Source organism: Barbus barbus (assembly GCF_936440315.1).
Source record: "Barbus barbus genome assembly, chromosome: 41".
Classification (NCBI taxonomy): domain Eukaryota; kingdom Metazoa; phylum Chordata; class Actinopteri; order Cypriniformes; family Cyprinidae; genus Barbus; species Barbus barbus.
The window spans coordinates 22,873,144-22,894,813 of NC_136719.1; the positions used below are offsets into that span (position 1 = coordinate 22,873,144).

The 21,670-nt window shown below is 36.0% G+C and overlaps 3 protein-coding genes across 7 annotated transcripts in view; 2 read left to right on the plus strand and 1 right to left on the minus strand.

Annotated features, from left to right (window-relative positions):
* LOC306860169 (F-actin-monooxygenase mical1-like) overlaps positions 1–21,670 on the minus strand; it is a 359,843-nt gene that overhangs the window by 217,084 nt on the left and 121,089 nt on the right. The gene's annotated exons all lie outside the window — the stretch shown is intronic.
* Positions 13,135–16,499, plus strand: LOC306860203 (iodotyrosine deiodinase-like). Its single transcript, XM_079401775.1, has 5 exons — positions 13,135–13,336; positions 14,430–14,633; positions 14,772–14,931; positions 15,800–15,956; positions 16,051–16,499. The coding sequence occupies exons 1-5, from the start codon at positions 13,153–13,155 to the stop codon at positions 16,231–16,233; spliced, it is 888 nt and encodes a 295-aa protein (XP_079257901.1). The 5' UTR covers positions 13,135–13,152; the 3' UTR covers positions 16,234–16,499.
* Positions 17,400–21,218, plus strand: LOC306860349 (suppressor of IKBKE 1-like). Of its 2 annotated transcripts, none has more exons than XM_079402002.1 (5): positions 17,400–17,749; positions 19,063–19,168; positions 19,248–19,390; positions 20,257–20,370; positions 20,450–21,218. In XM_079402002.1, exons 1-5 carry the CDS (start codon positions 17,594–17,596, stop codon positions 20,543–20,545), a joined length of 615 nt encoding a protein of 204 aa, XP_079258128.1. In that variant the 5' UTR covers positions 17,400–17,593; the 3' UTR covers positions 20,546–21,218. The 2 variants fall into 2 exon arrangements, with proteins under 2 accessions (XP_079258128.1, XP_079258129.1); XM_079402003.1 differs by having other exon boundaries at positions 17,407–17,725; positions 20,450–21,217.

Consider the following 21,670-nt stretch of genomic DNA (forward strand, 5'->3'; position numbering starts at 1 on the left):
AAACTCAGTTCCTGGAGGGCTGCAGCCCTGCAGAGTTTTGTTCCAACCCTGCTCCAACACACAAACCATCTAGTTTTCAAATAAGCCTGAATGACTTAATTAGCTGGATCAGGTGTGTTTAATTAGGGTTGCATCTAAACTCTGCAGGGCTCTGGCCCTCCAGGAACTGAGTTTGAAACCCCTGAAGTAAAGCGTCATGCTCATGTGGCACAAGCAGTCGAGTTCAAATATGGATCATTGCTCTATTTTACTTTATTTTTACCAAAATATTTGATAGAGTTTGATTTTTTTTTAATGTAAAAATTTAAAAACTTATTTTTTTTTCTATTATTTTATTTTGTTTTTAAAGGAACGGTGAGTTCACCCAAAAATTAAAATTTTCTAAAAAATATTATGGATAGAGGAGTTGTATTTTAGCTGGAAGTGATGATTTTAAGCTAAAAATGTCTCATTCTGACGGCACCCATTCACTGCAGAGGATCCATTGGTGAGCAAGTGATGTAATGCTAAATTTCTCCAAACCTGATCCTAAGAAGAAACACGCATCTACATCTTATGGTGAGTACATTTTCAGAATTTTTAATTTTGGGGTGGACCATTTATTCAAGAGAATAAAATGATTGTCCTTCATATGTTCAGTATAGTTAAAGAGCACAGATACATAAACACGAGACTTTATAGCAACGCTTTCCCTTTAAATTTCCTGACCCACTTTCTGCATGTGTGTTCATGAGGGGCATAATTGAAACTGGGAGGTGCATGTGAGGAGAATGTATAATGACAGGCGCGTGCACAGGCTCTGTACCCTCCAGATGTGCAACACAATTCATTCAAATGCCATTTAGCTCAATCAACAATCTAGAATGAAAGGGTATCAGGGTTTCTATGCAACTAAACGAGTCATTAGGCCTAATTTGATTGTCATCAGTGCTGTTGTCGACCATTATAGCATCATATTAAGATGCGATGTGAGCTGACTGAGGTAGCCCAGTTTAACTCTCTTCAGCTGATGTATTCTCTAAATCAAGCACCGACAGACATCTCTTTTGCTCTGTTCCTGCACTGTTGTCCTCTTTGCATGTCTTTTTCTTTCACCCTCCTCTTGTCTCATTAATTTGTTTCTCTAACTCTCTTATATCTATCATGCCAATATTAGAGTGCGTGTGCCAGAGGACAGGATAAGACAGAACCGTAGCATCTGCCACCCAGCAATGCAATCAGTGGTTTGCCATGCGAGGAAGATTAAAAAGCCACATGCAGCAGAATTTAAAATACACGCTCCTCTCTGCATTTCCCAGAACCACCATGAAGACAGAATATTCATTCATGCATTTGTGCATTTCTGAAAACTGTCCAAAAGAAACAAAATAATTCATTCATTGATCAAAACAAGCCAAATGTTACATGAATCATTAAAAATGAATCTATTTATAATGAACAAGCTTCTTTGACAGTTTAATGCTGTTTTCAGATAAGTGCTCAGCAAAAATTACTGTGATAATTATAATTTATGATATATAAGTATGATATTGTGATATTGATATTATATATGAAATATTTTATTCACGTTAGTCAAGTCAAGTCACCTTTATTTATATAGCGCTTTTAACAATGTAAATTGTGTCAAAGCAACTGCACAATATCCAAAAAAAAAAGGAAATAGTGTGTCAATAATGTAAAATGAAAAAAAAAAATTGCAATCAGGTCGACGATATCGCTGGAAATGAATTGTCCCCAACTAAGCAAGCCAGAGGCGACAGCGGCAAGGAACCAAAACTCCATCAGAGACAGAATGGAGAAAAAACCTTGGGAGAAACCAGGCTCAGTCGGGGGCCAGTTCTCCTCTGGCCAAACGAACCAGCAGTTCAATGCCCCCCCGTTAAAACATGACTGTGGTTTATCACACCTGAATTCAGTTTGCCACACCTACTGAACTTGAACTTTTTGGAAGGTGCGTGTCCCATTACATCTGGCGTAAAACTAACACAGCATTTCAGAAAAAGAACATCATACCAACAGTAAAATATGGTGGTGGTAGTGTGATGGTCTGGGGCTGTTTTGCTGCTTCAGGACCTTGCTGTGATAAATGGAACCATGAATTCAGCTGTCTACCAAAAAATCCTGTAGGACAATGTCCGGCCATCTGTTCGTGACCTCAAGCTGAAGCGAACTTGGGTTCTGCAGCAGGACAATGATCCAAAACACACCAGTAAATCCACCTCTGAATGGCTGAAGAAAAACAAAATGAAGACTTTGGAGTGGCCTAGTCAAAGTCCTGACCTGAATCCTATTGAGATGCTGTGGTATGACCTTAAAAAGGCGGTTCATGCTGGAAAACCCTCCAATGTGGCTGAATTACAACAATTCTGCCAAGATGAGTGGGCCAAAATTCCTCCACAGCGCTGTAACAGACTCATTGCAAGTTATCACAAACGCTTGATTGCAGTTGTTGCTGCTAAGGGTGGCCCAACCAGTTATTAGGTTTAGGGGCAAGCACTTTTTCACACAGGGCCATGTGGGTTTGGATTTTGTTTTCCCTTCATAATAACAAAACTTCATTCAAAAACTGCATGTTGTGTTTACTTGTGTTATCTTTGATTAATATTTAAATTTGTTTGATGATCTGAAACATTAAAGTGTGACAAACATGCAAAAAAATAAAAAATCAGGAAGGAGGCCAACACTTTTTCACACCACTGTAGATAACATAACAAATGTTTAAACTGAGAAATTTTACAATTTTATGCACAAAATGAGCTAATTTCAAATTTGATGCCTGCTACGGGTCTCAAAATAGTTGGGACGTGGGCATGTTTACCATGGTGTAGCATCTCCTCTTCTTTTCAAAACAGTTTGAAGACATCTGGGCATCGAGGTTATGAGTTTCTGGAGTTTTGGTGTTGGAATTTGGTCCCATTCTTGCCTGATATAGGTTTCCAGCTGCTGAAGAGTTCGTGGTCGTCTTTGACGTATTTTTTGTTTCATGATGCGCCAAATGTTCTCTATAGGTGAAAGATCTGGACTGCAGGCAGGTCAATTCAGCACCCGGACTCCTCTACTACGAAGCCATGCTGTTGTAATAGCTGCAGTATGTGGTTTTGCATTGTCCTGCTGAAATACACAAGGCCTTCCCTGAAATAGGCGTCGTCTGGAGGGGAGCATATGCTGCTCTAAAACCTTTATATACCTTTCAGCATTCAAAATTCCTTCCAAAACATGCAAGCTGCCCATATTGTATGCACTTATGCACCCTCATACCATCAAAGACGCTGGCTTTTAAACTGAACGCTGATAACAGGCTGGAAGGTCTCCCTCCTCTTTAGCCCAGAGTACACGGCGTCCGTGATTTCCAACAAGAATGTCAAATTTGGACTCGTCTGACCATAGAACACTTTTCCACTTTGAAACAGTCCATTTTAAATGAGCCTTGGCCCACAGGACACAACGGCGCTTCTGGACCATGTTCACATATGGCTTTATTTTTGCATGATAGAGCTTTAGTTGGCATCTGCAGATGGCACGGCGGATTGTGTTTACCGACAGTGGTTTCTGGACGTATTCCTGGGCCCATTTAGTAATGTCAATGACAGAATCATGCCGATGAGTGATGCAGTGTTGTCTGAGGGCCCAAAGACCACGGGCATCCAACAAAGGTCTTCGACCTTGTCCCTTACGCACATAGATTTCTCCAGTTTCTCTGAATCTTTTGATGATGTTTTGCACTGTAGATGATGAGATTTGCAAAGCCTTTGCAGTTTGACATTGAGGAATGTTGTTTTTAATGTATTCCACAATCTTTTTAAGCACTCTTTCACAGACTGGAGAGCCTCTGCCCATCTTTACTTCTGAGAGACTGTGCCTCTCTAAGACATCCCTTTTATAGCTAATCATGTTACAGACCTGATGTAAATTAACTTAATTAGTTGCTAGATGGTCTCCCAGATGAATCTTTTCAAAACTTATTGCTTTTTCAGCCCTTTGTTGCCTCCGTGCCAACTGTTTTGAGAACTGTAGCAGGCATCAAATTTGAAACGAGCTCATTTAGTGGATAAAAGTGTGAAATCTCTCAATTTAAACATTTATGTTCTCTATGTTCTATTGTGAATAAAATATTGGCTCATGTGATTTGAAATTCTTTTAGTTTTCATTTTATTCAAATTTAAAAAATGTCCCAGCATTTCCAGAATTCGGGTTGTGGATAGATAGATAGATAGATAGATAGATAGATAGATAGATAGATAGATAGATAGATAGATAGATAGATAGATAGATAGATAGATAGATAGATAGATAGATAGATAGATAGATAGATAGATAGATAGATAGATAGATAGATAGATAGATAGATACATTCATACATGTGTCTGTATGATTATATACAGTACATATCAGCAATATCACATGAAGAAGAATGCTGCTGAGCTATTGTGAGTGTGATATTCCTTTTATACAAGTAGTTTAATAAAAGAAAATTCTAATATTGAGTGCTTGAATGCTTGCTCTGCACAGAAGAAACTTCCTATTGGTAAACTGGCGCATTAGGATAATCAAAAGAACAGTAGTCCAATAAACCTTCACCCACCATCTTATCTGAAGATACACAGAAACTTAGTCATGAAAACAAGAACAATAATCTTAGTGTTTCAAGATCTAAGCAAGAGATTTAAACTGAATTCAGTTAAGTAATTTAAATAAATAACATGTGACCATTAACTGCAAACTCTAATCATGTTTTATTTTTGAAGAAAATCTTACTTGTAGAGGCCAATAAATTTTGAGCAGCAGATGCAGACTTGTGTTTTTATTGGTTAATATTTAAACTGCCCAGCACTGACCCAGATCTGTGGAGAAACGCCAGGCCTGAAAGCTCTTCAGAAACACGCATACAATCCCACTGCTGTCACGTGTGTATGGTGTGAGTGAACTGTAATTGGTTTATTTCACTCCAGTAAACACAGTCTGTCTCTAGAGACATGTAAGTACTGGAATACCGCTAGTGCTATCAGGCTCCATTCACTTTATAGCCATTACAGCAGCCTTCAGTTCCAGCAGCACTACTACACTTGTATTACTGCTACTATTATTAGTCTATCACTGTAGCTGCTGAAATTCTCCTGTTCCACTACTACTACTAAGCACAAATTACTGCTTCAAGTTATGGCTTTTTCCCCCATTCTGGTCATTTTGTTGTCCCAGGGTTTTTTAGTTATTTATTTATTTATTTATTTTATTATTAGAGAGTTCTAAAAAATTTTATTTTATTTTTTTATATGAAGGTCACATTTCCTTGTCCCAGACTTTCAGTATACTATGAAAATCTACTACTGTGTGAAAAAGATATTTACATCAGTACAGTTTTATAGATTAAAAATAAAAACTATGCTGTATTATCTACCAGACAATTTTACCTCTAATAAAGTGTTTTTAGCCTTAGCGAGTCAAAGAAGGCTGGCATTTTATTTAAAAAATATTTATATTATATATATATATATATATGTATGTGTGTGTGTGTGTGTGTGTGTGTGTGTGTGTACATGCATATGGAGGGCACTGTATGTATATATATAAGTATTGGAACAGTAAAGACAAAATTGCTCTGTTGGCGGTGGAGTCAAGACATTTACAAATATAATTAAAATATGAATATGAGACAAAACTACAGAATATCACATTTTATTATTAGCCATTTCAACACATATGTTTTACCAAATAAAAAGAACAGCACTTTTAGAGTCCATCCCACTCATTGATGTGAGCATAAGTATTGGGACAGTTGAACATAAGGCAGATATAAAAGATTAAAAGCTATTATTTAGTTGCAGATCCCTTGTGCACAATCACAGCAGTGAGTCTGTGACCCATAGACATCACCAGACTCTTGGTCTCATCCTTTGAAATACTTTTCCCAGCCTTTAATGCAGCCGATTCCAATTGTTGCTTGTTTTGGGGAGTTTCTGCCTTTACTCTCCTCTTCAGCTGGTGAAATTCATGTTCAGTCAGATTTAAATCTGGAGATTTGACAGATGAGGCTGTATGCTTGGGATCATTGCAGTTCCCTTTTTTTTCTCCACATGTTTGCTTTCCCATCACTTAGATAAAGGTTCATCTTTGTCTCATCGGTCCATAAACACAGTTCCAAAACTCTTCTGGCTCACCTTTGTGCTTTTTTGCAAACTCTAATCTTGCCTTTCTATTTTTGGTGCTGGTCAGAGTTTTGCATCTTGCTGTGTAGCATCTGTAATTCTGTGTCAAAGTCTCCTGAGGACAGTAGATTGTCAGAGCATCACCCCAGCTTTCTGGAAGTTGTTGCTGATTTTACAGACACGTCTTTTAGGATTCATTTTCACAGCTTTCATGATTTGTCTGTCATCAACTACTGTTGTTTTCTGAGCCGATCAGGTCATTGTTGGTTGCTGGTGTCTCAAACTCTTGATTTCTCCATGCCCTTTGTTTTTGCTAGAGCTCTAACTGACTTCCTCTTTTCTTTAAGCATCCAAATTGCTTGCTTTTCTCTCAAAGTCAGCTCCCTCATCTTCATCCTGGTTTGTGTGTGTCATCATCGATTGCAAGATTCAGAATACAGAAGTAATGGATATAACTGATACGACACATTCCCTGCTTTTAATATCTGAAGAATTAATGCAACAGGACACAGCTGATCACTTAGAAAGACCTGTGAGGCAACTGTTCCAATACTTATGCTCACATCAGATAGAGGGATGAAACTCTAAAAGTGCTGAACGTCTTAGCTGGTAAAACATCTATGTCTTGAATCACCCAATAATGAAATGTGATATTCTATAGTTTTGTCTCATATTCATCTTTTAATCATATTTGTATATCTTTTATATCTTTTTATATTTTTAAATCAGTTTTTATGTTTACTATTGAAATGTTGTTGTATGCATTTGTCAATTTTATTTAATTTCTGTATTTTCTTAAATGGGTGTGTATCGAGTATTTACAGAGTGTTAACTTTTAGTTTTAGTTCCTTTTTCTTATTTGTAAGTCACTTTGGATAAAAGCGTCTGCTAAACGACTATGATATATATATATATATATATTTCAGCTGCCAAGGCAACAAATTAAATTTTAGTTTTTGATTGAGTTTTTGAAAAATAACTTTTTATTAAAAATTTTTTTTTTTTTTTTTAAATAACTTAGTTTTTCATTTAGTTTAAGCTGAATTACCAAAATAATATGTAATGAAAACTATACAGAAATACATTATTTTGTGGTCTGGACTGTTATTAATAAACAAACTAAATCTAGTGGGGACATAAAAACTGTATTTTCTATTTCTATTTGTCCAAAAGGTCAAAAGTGCACATAGTTTAAGAAAAACTTGACACTAAACCGATGGCCTTGTGTTTCTGTGGTCTACCAGTTGAACTCCAGGAACTGTTTCTATAGTCCAGTGGACTGATACAGAGCTACAATAACATGACTATAAAGTGGCAATGAAGAGGGTTTTCTATTCAACTATGATGAAACTAGTTTAGGGGATAAAAATAGACCAAGCTGTTCAGTCAAAATGGAGTCATTTACTTCAATTATCAAAGCCACACTAATAGCTGCAATTCAGCTTTGACATTTAACTTGCAAAGTTCTTCCTGCTAGATTAGACTATTAAGTCTCTTGCTTTTTACTGATCATTAAAAAAATGATATTCATAATATGAAAACAGTTTTTACTACTCTTACATTCATATTGGTTTCGGTCAGGCTGCATATTTCCCACTTAGAGTGATGCTGAGATTGGAAGGCATGAAATGGATGTGATATAGATGTGTGATGCTGAAATCTGACTGGGCAGAAATTCGTCTCCCTTTCCAAACAGAAATTGGGTGTTAGACACACTTGTTATCCTCACACTGAAATGTAATTAGCGCAAATGAGTTTCTGAGATTTTCTAACCATCACAGCATGACTGTGTTCAGCGTCAAGGCTGAATCACTGAACAGTAAAAATAACATGTTTTGACATTTTCACAGTGTTTTCTATAATGTCAGAGATTAAATGCTTTTCAGATGATTCATATCTTTAAAAATACAATTATAAAACATGTTAAAATGTATAAAACATCTGATAGAAAACATCCCAATAATCCACAAGTAAACCACACAACTCCAGTCCATCTTTTAACGTTTAAGTGAAAAGCTGCACGTTTGTGAGAAACAAATATATCAAGACATTTTTTTTTACTTCAAACTAGCTAAATATGAGTCCTCTTTATATCATACTATTGCTTTCTCCAATGAAAAAGTCATCCCATCTGAATCAGGAGAGAAATATGCACAGATCGAGTTTACAAGCCAAAAGAGTTTATGTGAGTGGATTTTGATGTGAGAGAACAACAGGGCATGGACTGTTTTACTGGAGAAAGTGTTATTATGGATTATGGAAACCAGAAGCAATAGTTTAAAGTTAAAATATCTTATTTATGGATTTGTTTCTTACAAACACGCAGCTTTTCGCTTCATAAGATGTTAACTGATGGACTGGAGTTGTGTGGATTACTTGTGGATTATTGTGATGTTTTTATCAGCTGTTTGGTCTCTCATTCTGACGGCACCCATTCGCTGCAAAGGATCCATTTGTGAGCAAGTGATGTAATGATAAATTTCTCCAAATCTGTTTTGATTAAATAACAAACTCATTTACATCTTGGAATGGCCTGATGGTAAGTTAATTCTCTGAAAGCTTTCATTTTTGGGTGAACTAATTTTATGTGCATTTAATGGCATACAGTGATCTGATATACAGGTTTATACAGGTCAGATATGATAGTGTGGTCACAGATGCTACTGTAAAGTAGATTAAGAGCTCTTAAAAACATGCAAGTAAACATGTGCCTTAGTGTGTGTGTGTGTGTGTGTAAAGCAACAACACTATTGCAGACAGATTCAAGACCGTAACCGCATGCCATCTGTTTTGATTATTTAATGTCTGTGAGAAAAACACCATACAGTGACGCAAATGACGTGATTTCCATAATAAAAGCAACAACAGAACAACATCTACTACAAAATGTCCTTTGCATGACCTTTAAATTACCATCAGTGGTGTGTGACAACATAAATCCTAAGTGAGTAAATAAATATAAGCTTTCATATTGCTAGCATATCAGAACGTACGTTTTCTTTGGAATTGTAAACATTGGCAAAAGTGCAGTAATGACAGACCATTTTCATTTTGTGATATGAAATGCACCTCTGGGAAGGAGTGTTATTTTTATCTGCTATTATGATTGATATCATTAAATTAACTTTGAGCTCATCATTCAGATGTGAATACATGGTGTGAGTGTGCGAGAGAGAGATTTTCAATTAAATTAATAAATGTTGTGTCAACAGCACTGTGGCTCTGATATTTGCTCGATTTTTTTTTTTCTAGTAGCTGTTTTGTGGTGGATTTCTTGCAGTCTAAGCACACCAGAGAAAAATGAAATATGCCCTAAACCAGGGGTAGGCAATGTCGGTGCTGGAGTGCCAATGTCCTGCAGAGTTTAGCTCCAACCCTGAAAAAAATGTAGCCCTAGTAATTCTGAAGATTTGTTTAGCTTGTTCAGGTGTGTTGGATTAGGGTTGGAGCTAAACTCTACAGGACAGCGGCACTCCAGGACCGACGTTGCCTACCCCTTCCCTTAACCATCTAATAATTCTGTCTGTAATGTGTAATTTACTTTACAGCATGTTGTTTAGGCCCTTCGTTTTCATGTCTTTTCAAGGCAAATCCCATGCAGTTATAAGAAAAATATGTTTGTTTGTTGATTTTGATGCTAAGTAGCCTATATGCTTTAAGAAGATTTAAATGAGACAGCAGCGCCTCCAATATTATTTATTTATTTAGGCCTATTTATTAATTAAATTTAATTTCAGAATCAGGCCTACTATTTCATTATAAATTAGTTATTTATAATAAGTTATGTTATTATAGGCTGTCATACGTTATGATACAAAATTATGATTTGATTAAGATACACAATATCTCACAGAAGTGAGTACCCCCCTCACATTTTTGTAAATATTTTATTATATCTTTTCATGTGACAACACTGAGGAAATTACACTTTGCTACACTGTAAATTAGTGAGTGTACAGCTTATATAACAGTGTAAATGTGCTGTCCCCTCAAAATAACTCAACACACAGCCATTAATGTCTATACCGCTGGCCACAAAAGTGAGTACACCCCTAAGTCAAAATGTCCAAATTGGGCCCAATCAGCCATTTACTCTCCCTGGTGTCATGTGACTCGTTAGTGTTACAAGGTCTCAGGTGTGAATGGGGAGCAGGTGTGTTAAATTTGGTGTTATCGCTCTCAGTCTCTCATACTGGTCACTGGAAGTTCAACATGGCTCCTCATGGCAAAGAACTTTCTGAGGATCTGAAAAAAAGAATTGTTGCTCTACATAAAGAGGGCGTAGGCTATAAGAAGATTCCCAAGACCCTGAAACTGAGCTGCAGCACGGTGGCAACACCATACAGCAGTTTAACAGGACAGGTTCCACTCAGAACAGGCCTCGCCATGGTCGACCAAAGTAGTTGAGTGCACATGCTCAGCGTCATATCCAGAGGTTGTGTTTGGGAAATAGACGTATGAGTGCTGTCAGCATTGCTGCAGAGGTTGAAGGGGTGGGGGGTCAGCCTGTCAGTGCTCAGACCATATGCTGCACACTGCATCAAATTGGTCTGCATGGCTGTCATCCCAGAAGGATGATGCACAAGAAAGCCTGCAAACAGTTTGTTGAAGACAAGCAGACTAAGGACATGGATTACTGGAACCAAGATAACTATGAGACCAAGATAAACTTATTTGGTTCAGATGGTGTCAAGCGTGTGTGGCGGCAACCAGGTGAGGAGTACAAAGACAAGTGTATCTTGCCTACAGTCAAGCATGGTGGTGGGAGTGTCATGGTCTGGGGCTGCATGAGTGCTGCCGTTACTGGGGAGCTACAGTTCATTGAGGGAACCATGAATGCCAACATGTACTGTGACATACTGAAGCAGAGACCAGAGCCGCAGTGCGTCCCCCTCACTGTCTCTACGAAAGGCAACATCGGTATATGGAGGATTAATCAGGGTTTCCACTATGTACATTAGCCTAAGTAGTTGCGGCCATGCCACATGCACTAAGCCATTTTTGAAAAACGCTTTTGACCTCAGTGTCTGACCGAGTCCCAAAACATGTGTAGCCAATCAGCAGTAAGGGGGCGTGTCTTGTACTGATAACGAGAAGAGAGCGCTCTATTTGAGTGCACAGGACGGATTAGCAGATCGATTACAGATAGAGAGAGATCGCAGATAAAAAAAGAGGAAAATATCATAGAAACAAAACACTAAAAAGAAGGGTTACGATCAGGCAAGAGGTAGGACCCGTGTAAATATATATCGGAGCAGCTTTCCAGTGGTGGAGAGAAACTCAAGGAGCAAGAAGGGCTCGAATCGGACGCCGAGGTTGTGTTGTGTCTTTTTGATAGGTGAGTAACGTTGATTTAGCTTTGTCTCACACAACTCATCCGTGTTGGCTTCGGGCAATGCTTCGGGCACACCCTCTCACCCCCACCCCCCCAAATGGACTGCTGACAGCTTGCCCCCCCCAGTTAAAAAATCCCATCTGCGCTTCCAACATGATAACGACTGTTGACCCCAAACACACCTCCAAGACGACCACTGCCTTGCTAAAGAAGCTGAGGGTAAAGGTGATGGACTGGCCAAACATATCTCCAGACCTAAACCCTATTGAGCATCTGTGGGGGTTCTGCATCAATGTGAACAATTAATGCATCAATTAGGATATATGTTAAAACAATATTAAATAATTGATAACTCTAAACTAAGTTTATAATTATTAAACGTATTACAGATATATGAATGACTAATTTGTGTGTGATGTTCACTGAAGGTGGAGGAGCGCAAGGTCTCTAACATCCACCAGCTCCGTGATGTCGTCATGGAGGAATGGAAGAGGACTCCAGTGGCAACCTGTGAAGCTCTGGTGAACTCCATGCCCAAGAGGGTTAAGGCAGTGCTGGAAAATAATGGTGGCCACACAAAATATTGACACTTTGGGCCCAATTTGGACATTTTCACTTAGGGGTGTACTCAATTTTGTGGCCATTGGTTTAGACATTATTCTGTCCTCTGCATGTGTTGAGCATGCATATGTGTGTCGAGCATGCATATACAGATAGCCAAACATTGCAAGGAGATGACTGGCCAGCTTCAATGACCACTCAGGTGATAGAGTAATTTTCTCTTTACTTTTGCTTGAGTGCAGTCATGTAGTTCAATCTCTGTTACATTCTTTTGTGACACTGCAAAATAAATAAAATAAATGCTTACTTAAATAAAATAAGACATTAATGGCTGTGTGTTGAGTTATTTTGAGTGGACAGCAAATTTATACTGTTATACAAGCTGTACACTCACTACTTTACTTTGTAGTAAAGTGTAATTTCTTCAGTGTTGTCACATGAAAAGATATAATAAAATATTTACAAAAATGTGAGGGGTGTACTCACTTCTGTGAGATACTGTATGTTTCACATATCCTAGATACATTATATATTTAATATGTAAGATAGCCTATATTTAAGTAATAGCCTATTAGACAAGCATGAGCTGTTAATCCCTGCTCATGTCGAAATTATGTAGACGGGCATGATATTGCTTTTATACAACAGTTCAATAAACAAGAAGTTCATATCAAGTAACTAAGATTTTGCTCCACCAACGAAAATATTTCCAAAGGAAGCCACTAAAGAATCAAATCTGAGGAGGAGGTGGTGGTGATTGGTCCCTGACTGACTCAATGTCTTTGAATGAATGGGTCGAATGAATGATTCAATGACTCACTCAAAGACAGTTACTTGTCGCCAACTACTGAGGTTGTATCGATGTAACGTGCAGAATGAATATTATATGTATTTTTTTTAATTATTACATTTTTAGGATATATTTTAAAACAATATTAAATAATTGATAACTCTAAACTAAGTTTATAATTATTAAAAGTATTACAGATATATGAATGACTAATTTGTGTGTGATGTTCACTGGGAGCTGTTTAATATTAACAGAAGACAGTGAGTCCCTCCCCTTTGAGTGAACTTGAGAGAAACTCCTTCTTCAGACTTCACTCGTTCATCATGGTGGTGTTTTCGTCTCTTACTCCTGTGTTCGTGGCGGTTTTGTGTGTGATAATCGGGTTTCTCTTCAAAAACTCCCAAAGGAGAGAGCCCAGATCAAAGCAGAAGCGTTCAGATCAGACAGCCAGACCATGGGTGGACGAGGATCTGCAGGATGATACAAAAATCAGCAGGAAACACAACGGTACACTTGCATCACTAGTAAAACACACATACTACAGTAATATTAAGGAGTAAGTGACAGGAATTTACTGTATCTTTTACTTTTGCATGCACTGTCCTGTCTATACATGTTTCTAATTTTATCTTAAAAATGAATATATATGTTTTCAATAGTAAATGTAGTGTTTGCAAAAATATTTATTTGCCACAAACATCTGCAAAACCCATCATAAGTCATCTTATGCATATATAAAAAATATATTTATGCAAAACTACTAAACTGTACAAAAGTACACCAGGATGTAAAACAGTAAAGCACATGATCAATTCAATGAACAAATGGTTCGAGTCAGTACAAGAGTGGAAAGCAACAATAGCATTTATGTGAAGATGTCTTTGAAGAGGGCACCAAGTCGAGCGTATTGATGCAGAACTTTTGAAGAGATCTTAAAATTTGAGATCTCAAAGAAGGTAAGAACTCCATGCTGGCAAAGAGTTTTGAACCGAATGCAAAGGTTAAAGTCCAAATAAGTCTCGCTTAAGATGTTGCAATATGCTCTATTACAGCCCACTTTCAAAATAGCCTTTTAATGTCTGTTGAACAATTATGTGCGCTGTGTATATACTGTTAATATTTTATGTTTCCTAATTGCATATATGCAATCATATTTTTCATATATGGCAATTTTCCTCCATTAGATAACATATTCAAACATTTTCAAAATTTGAAAAAATAGTTCACCCAAAAATGAAACATTTACTCACCCTCATGCTATCCATGCTATATTGTTTTTCATGGGAATAGATTTGGAGAAATATAGCATTACATCACTTGCTCACCAATAGATCCTCTGCAGTGAATGGGTGCCGTCAGAATGAGAGTCCAAACAGCTGATTAAAAACTAATTCTGAAGGCACCCCTTCACTGCAGAGAACCCACTGTTGAGTAAGTTATGCAATGCTAAATTTCTCCTAAACTGGATGGCATGAGGGTGAGTACATTTTCAGTGAATTTTCTTTTTTGGGTGAACTATTCCTTTAAAGACACGACACTTCCATGCTCATCCCGATGTGAAATTGTGTTTTTTGGTGTTGGTGACTCAATCTGTGCACAGAGGAGGAGGATGATGATTGGCTAGACACAACAGAGGAAGAAAACCTACCTCATATCCCATACACCCCAGCTCAGTACTCTGCTACTGAGATGCTGGACCGCTCTGAGAAGTTCTACTCGCTCATGAATCTGAGACGGTCTGTCCGCTTCATCAGTCCAGAACCAGTACCAAAAGAAGTGATTGACAATGTCATACGCACTGCAGGTAATGCAATCACAATCAGGGCTGAATTTGCCAGAGGTGGCTAATCCCTATTCAGCTCAAAAGACAAAAAAATTCAAAGCCAAACCTTTGTCTTCAGTACTTATTCACTGTGTGTGTGTGTGTGTGTGTGTGTGTAAGGCACTGCACCGAGTGGAGCTCACACTGAGCCCTGGACGTTTGTGTTGGTGTCTGATGCAGATGTCAAACACAAGATCAGAGAGATTGTTGAGGAGGAGGAGGAAATAAACTACAAGCAAAGGATGGGAGACAAGTGGGTCCATGACCTGAAGAAACTGAGGTGTGTTTCAAATAGACAAGAGACTACATAATATATAGTTGTATGCATAATATTTATTACTGTACTATTACTATGTACAAGTATTATGTGTTAAAAATGATGGCACATATATAATAAAGTGTTGACTTAAATGCATTTAGCTATGATATTTGTGCCCCCTGGTGGTTACATTTTTTCCATCTTATTTATTTTTTATTTTTTACCATGGATAACCTTGTTTGGTTAACAGATGCCAATAATTATAATTTAACTATAATAAATAATAAAACTATTATTATTGTAAAAAATATATATATAATTATTATTGAATATGATATATAGAATACACAATCATTTAATAATATTATGTATAAAAATAATATGTATAATATAATAAACTGTAATATAATAATAATATATGATGGCATTATTATTAATATTATTGTAACACTATACAAAGTAATTTAATAATAATATTTATAAGAAATATTATTATTATTGTCATTGTTGTAATACTATATACAGTAATATAATAAGCATATTTTTTTAAATTGTCATATTTATATTTAAAATGAAATAGTATTGATAATACTATACATTGTAATATATAATATCATTTATTATTATTAGTATAGTTTTACAGTACAGTATAGTTTTATAAATATTATTTATTGATGGGATTTTTGGTAGGATTTACAGATAAATATAGATATTATATTTGATCATTAATATAATTGTTTTCATAAACTCCTGTGTTACCAGAGCCCCTGTGGTGAGTTTCTTCCATATTAGTTCTTCTATAACTAATTTTATTTTAAGAATTTATATAACTTTAGAATTCACTAAATAACGATAAAGACTTACAAACAAGTAAACTTCTCTTTCACAGGACAAACTGGGTGAAGGAGTATTTGGATATGGCTCCGTATCTGATTCTAGTGTTTAAGCAGACGTATGGAATTCTGCCCAGCAGCAAGAAAAAGACTCACTATTACAATGAAATCAGCGTGTCCATTTCCTGTGGCATTCTGCTGGCTGCTCTGCAGGTCAGACGCCAAAACACAAATCAAACATTTGTTTAATTGATTTGAATGACATGTAATATTCCATTGTCTGCATTGTTCACATGTACTGTGTTAGAATGTGGGGCTGGTTACCGTGACGACGACTCCTCTGAACTGTGGCCCTCAGCTCAGGGCCCTCCTCCAGCGACCGGCCAATGAAAAGCTTCTAATGCTGCTTCCTGTTGGCTACCCTGCATCTGACGCCAAAGTGCCTGACCTCAAACGCAAGGACCTAAATGACATAATGGTGACTGTGTGAGATTATCAGCTGCTATAAACAAATGTAACGCCATAAAAAGACCAACTTACAGGTTTTGGATATATAGAACCAAGTACTATTCAGGCCAAATGTTCTCTTCTTACAGCTTTATTTTTTATTATACCTTACAATAAAGGAATGTTACAGTAATAGTTTACACAAGGACACAGTTCCTTTCACATTTTGCATGGCTCTATTAATGTACGCTTTATTGTGAAATTGCTGTGATTTATGCAAAACATTAAGTAAAGTACATGTTTGTAGTTTCCCATGTTAATGCATATTTGAAAGAGCTTCATGTTTATTTTACAGTCATTGCAAGATAATGCAATTTGTATTGCAAACATATTTTTTAATAATCATCTCTAATTTCCACCATATATAAATTAATTAATTGCATTAAATATACAGGTACTATTAATACTTGTAATAATACCTGTGGTATATATATATATGTGTGTGTGTGTGTGTGTGTGTGTGTGTGTGTGTGTGTGTACATCATACAGCAAACATACAGCAATCAAAGCCAACAAAAGAGCAATAAAGTACAGTAAACAGTCCCAGTTAGTCTAACGCAGTACATGTAGCAAGTTAATTAATAATAACTAAAAATGTAACAAGTATACAGAGAACGCTAGTGTTAGAGGGTAATTTTTTCTAATGAACAAAAAGAAAACAAGGAGAATAGGAATACAAATGCTAGTGTTAGAGGGTCAAGTAGTGTGTGTGTGTGTGTGTATATATAAATTTATTATTTTATTTTTTATTAATTTAAAATTATTTGGAGTACTTTTATTTTTACCCAAACGACTTTTTTTTGCACTTTTCTTCTATCCCATGTTATTATGCAGAGACAACTTATGAAACTTATTTTTTATTAATACAAACAGATGTGAGAGAATGACAGTATATCATCAACTTGTGTAAGATATTTGTGGAATATTTCTACAGAAAGTGTAAACACGTCAATATGTGAATTTAACGCGTCTAAAATATTGTATAATAAATAATATTAAATAAATTAACATAATAAATATGTATTATATAATATAATAATTATTTTAAAATATAACGTATAATTTGTTTAGAAAATAAAAATGTAAAAATGAATTCGAGTTTTTTTGTTGTTTTTTTATCCTAAAGGGCTTTTATTTTGAAAATACATTTCCGTACGCACAAGGAGTTCAAAACAGGAAGTTCTTTTACTGAGTTGACAGCTTGCCTTACTATATTTGTATTTTGTGATCGATATAAGGCAGTGAATATGTAATATATCTCAACACATTTCTAATCCGACTGTTGTGCATCAGGCTGGGTCAGGGCAGCGGTGTAGAGTGAGTGTTAACTGAAGCCGGTGGAGATGTGCTCGCTGGAGAAGGTGCTGGGCGACGCGCGGACGCTGCTGGAGCGGCTGAAAGAGCACGACACTGCCGCGGAGACTCTCATCGAGCAGTCGAGCGTCCTCGACCAGAAGATCCACAGCATGAAGGAGGTCGGAAACACTCTTCCTGACAAGGCATGATATGAAATCTCTTACTGACCACACTACAGAGCACACACATGACCTCTAAGAGCATGCACGGCTCAGATTACACTTGTGTGCATGTGCTGTTGCATGTAAATATGAGCCATTTATTGTTGCACGGTGCGTAAGATCTGGACTGATCAACCAAAGGCTGTAGGTCGGATGGGTAGTAGTTTCATTATTGTCACTGTTTTGCCCTTGATCAAGACACCACACTGCAAACAAACAAACAAAATCATCCTTTTACTCAGTATTTTTGTCTTACATATATATATATAAATATTCCTAAATCACAAAACATTTACTTCAAAAAGCTAAATTATATTAGGTCTTATTTTCTGCGAAAAAAAAACAAAAAACAATTGTATGCTTAAACAAGACAAAAAAATCTGTCACTTTCAACAGGGTAGGAAAAATAAACTTAATTCAAAGGGAAAAATATAATTTTTCTTACTCCTTGTTTTAACATAAACATAATTTTGATAATATTTGTTGAAAACAGGACATATGTCCTTCTGTCTTATATATTTTTTTTTATGATGTAAATATATCTTGATTAAATAATCATAATAATAAAAAATAAAAATTTGCAGTGTAAACCTCAGAGGTCTGAATTTATGGATATGCAGTGCAATATAAAAATTTGGCTGTTAATATATATATATATATATATATATATATATATTGTGTGTTAATGCTGATAACCAATTTGTGCCTGATATTATAAATCTATAATGTTGTCATGAACATTAAAGCTGTCTTTTAACTTTTTTTGAAAAGTGAAATTCAGAATAAAAACATGATAAATACAAGCTTGACAGCTGAATTTTATGAAGAATATTTATTAATATTTTCTGCATTGTGCTGCATTTTATTTTATTATAATAATAAATGTAAAATATTTTGTTTAAAATTGAGAGCCCTGCAACTAACAATTATTTTAATTATTGGTTAATCTGTTGTATATATATTCATATATGCATGTGTGTGTGTGTGTGTAATGTTTTTTTAATTAATCTATCATAATATTTTCTTATCAATTGCTTTCATTCTTGATTATTGTTGCTTTTATTGATTTAGTTGTTGCAGCCCTATTATTTTGATAAATGATTAATCAATTGATTATTTAATTGATTAATCAGATTTTTAATCTATAGGCCTAGATAGACACGTAGTGTGCAGCCTGAATCAATTGATAATCAAATGTGTTGTCAGTTTAGCTGTTGCTGCTCTAGAACCCTATATATAACCCTCTTATTACTAATAAATGAAGAATAACCAATAACTGTTTTTCCTGTATTTAGTACATGGAGGAAAGCACAGAGTATCAGGAGCTGTCCAGATACAAACCTCATGTCCTGCTGACCCAGGAGAACACCCAAATCAAAGACCTCCAGCACAAGAACAAAGGCAAGACAGCACGAGTTTCTTCAAAGTGTCTTGCATTTTTATAGGGAATCCCTGATTTAACTCCTTGTGCTGTTCACAGAGCTCTGGCTCTCTCTGGAGGAGCACCAGTACGCTTTAGAGCTGATCATGGGCCGATACCGAAAGCAGATGCTTCAGCTGATGATGGAAAAGAAAGAGCTGGATACCAAACCTGTGCTCAGCCTTCACCACGATCATGCCAAGGTGCCAGACCTTTGCTTTCTTAAAAGAACAGTTCACAAAAAAATGAGAAGTAGTTGTAAATGTACTCACTCTCAGGCCATCCAGGATGCACATGAGTTTGTTTCTTCATCAGATTTGGAGAAATGTAGCATTACATCACTTGCTCACAAATGGTTCCTCTGCAGTGAATGGGTGCCGTCAGAATGAGAGTCCAAACAGCTGATAAAAACACCACAATAATCCACACCACTCCAGTCCATCAATTAACAATTATGAAGTGAAAAGCTGCGTGTTTGTAAGAAACAAATTAATCATCAAGGTGTTTTAACTTTGCTTCTGGCCGAAATATGAATCCATAATCCATGATAATGCTTCCTGCAGTGAAAACGTCCCTCTCCTGTTGTCCACAGACACATTTGTTTTGGGCTGTTTTTGCTTGTAAATGATGCTTGATCTGTGCATATCTCTCTACTGCTTCAGACGAGACAACTTTTCACTGGAGAAAGCAATATTATGAATACAGGACTCACATTTTAGCTGGAAGCAACGGTTTGGAGTTAAAAACATGTTGATGGATTTGTTTCTTACAAACATGTAGCTTTTCATTTCATAAGACATTAATTGATGAATTGGAGTGATGTGGATTATTGTGGTGTTTTTGACGGCACCCATTCACTGCAGAGGATCCATTGGTGAGCAAGTGATATAATGCTACATTTCTCCAAATCTGTTCCCATGAAGAAATAAACTTGACATGTTAGATGGCCCGAAGGGGAGTACTTTTTTTTTTTTTTTTTTGGGTGACCTATTCCTTTAAAAGTTTGCATCATCTGTTATTCATGTTCAAAAATCAGGCAGAATGAAACCTAAATAAGCCTTTATTCCAGGAGGTTCAAAGCCAGTTGGAGCGGATCTGTGAAATGGGTCAAGTAATGCGTCAGGCCGTGCAGATGGATGACCAGCGTTACTGCTCTGTAAAAGAGCGACTGGCACAGCTCGAAGTAATGGCTTTATTGTAATTCATCAGCTTATCATTTCTGCTTTCGTATGTTCATGTAACACATCTTTTTCTTGATGCAGATTGAAAACAAGGAGCTCAGGGGTCTGCTGTCCATCAGCAACAGCTCCGTGAGACCACATAGAGAGGAGACAAACCCTAAGAAACAAGAGCCCTAATAGAGGAAATGTTACTTTAGATGGCAGTTTGTATATTTGTGTGTCAGGTGACCTGGTGTCTGCTGACATTAATATCTGAATTGGGTTATTTAGTCTTGAATTGAACTGTTCTGACGGTGGTTTAACTTCCTGATGCACTTTCTGATGTTTGTTAGTAATGATGTTTATGTTTTTGTTCAGGAAAGACGTATCACCTCTTTAGGTTTTGAATAATAGATGTGCAAATGTGCATTATAGATCAGTTCTGGTTCTATTTCTGTTTGCATTTTCAGAAGTGTATTTTAAAATTAGGTTTTTGTCTTAAATTGATTTAGCCTTAGCAGGATTATAGGACTTTTTAGGTCACATGATTAAATAGTTTGGAGTACACTATATGTGTGAAATCAATTATTAACAGACCTATTAACTAGCCTCAGCATAAGACAGCTGTATCATTAAGAAAGTTGTATTTATCAGCAGTATTGCATCTTTCAACAGTTTGATGTGATCATCTTGTGTGTCGTGTGACATGTACACAGTTTTGCGACGAGAGTCTTCTTAAAATGGCATCGTAAGCATTTGCCAGTCTTTTTATTGTAAATTGTTGTATTTTCATCTCAGGAAAGCAATCATATGTACCGCAGTTGTTATTTTGTATGTAAAATAAAATACAGGTATTCAAGTTTAAACATGATGAGTGTTGTATTTCATCAGAAGGTCGATGTTTATGTGATAAATTATGAAGTATGATATTGTATGAATGTTTTAAAATTTTCTAAAACCTAGAAACCATCATACGGTGTGACAATTAATCTCACTAAATATATACATATTCTATTTACATGTAAAATAAACTAAAGGGATATTATTTTTTAAGCCTTAGTCTAATTAAGCCTTAATTAATATTTAATGAAAATGTCCATTAAATATATTTGTTTACTCATAATATCCGAAAATATTGCAATTTAAAATTATTATTATTTCAGTTTATTTTAAATAAGATTTAAAATATATATTTTATCTATCTAGATAAGAAAATATAAAAATGCAATCTAATTTAAAATATAAGCAATGTTTTGAAATATTTTCATGTTTATCCTTTACAAAAAAAAATATATATATAAATTTTAATAGTTGGTTATTCAA

Bases quoted from the DNA above. Each gene is read 5' to 3' on its own strand.
- LOC306860203 (XM_079401775.1), top strand. From the start codon at position 13,153: ATGGTGGTGTTTTCGTCTCTTACTCCTGTGTTCGTGGCGGTTTTGTGT. The intron at 13,337-14,429 runs GTACACTTGCAT...ATCTGTGCACAG, and splicing joins AATCAGCAGGAAACACAACG to AGGAGGAGGATGATGATTGG. The intron at 15,957-16,050 runs GTCAGACGCCAA...GTACTGTGTTAG, and splicing joins TTCTGCTGGCTGCTCTGCAG to AATGTGGGGCTGGTTACCGT.
- LOC306860349 (XM_079402002.1), top strand. From the start codon at position 17,594: ATGTGCTCGCTGGAGAAGGTGCTGGGCGACGCGCGGACGCTGCTGGAG. The intron at 17,750-19,062 runs GCATGATATGAA...TCCTGTATTTAG, and splicing joins GAAACACTCTTCCTGACAAG to TACATGGAGGAAAGCACAGA. The intron at 19,391-20,256 runs GTGCCAGACCTT...CCTTTATTCCAG, and splicing joins TTCACCACGATCATGCCAAG to GAGGTTCAAAGCCAGTTGGA.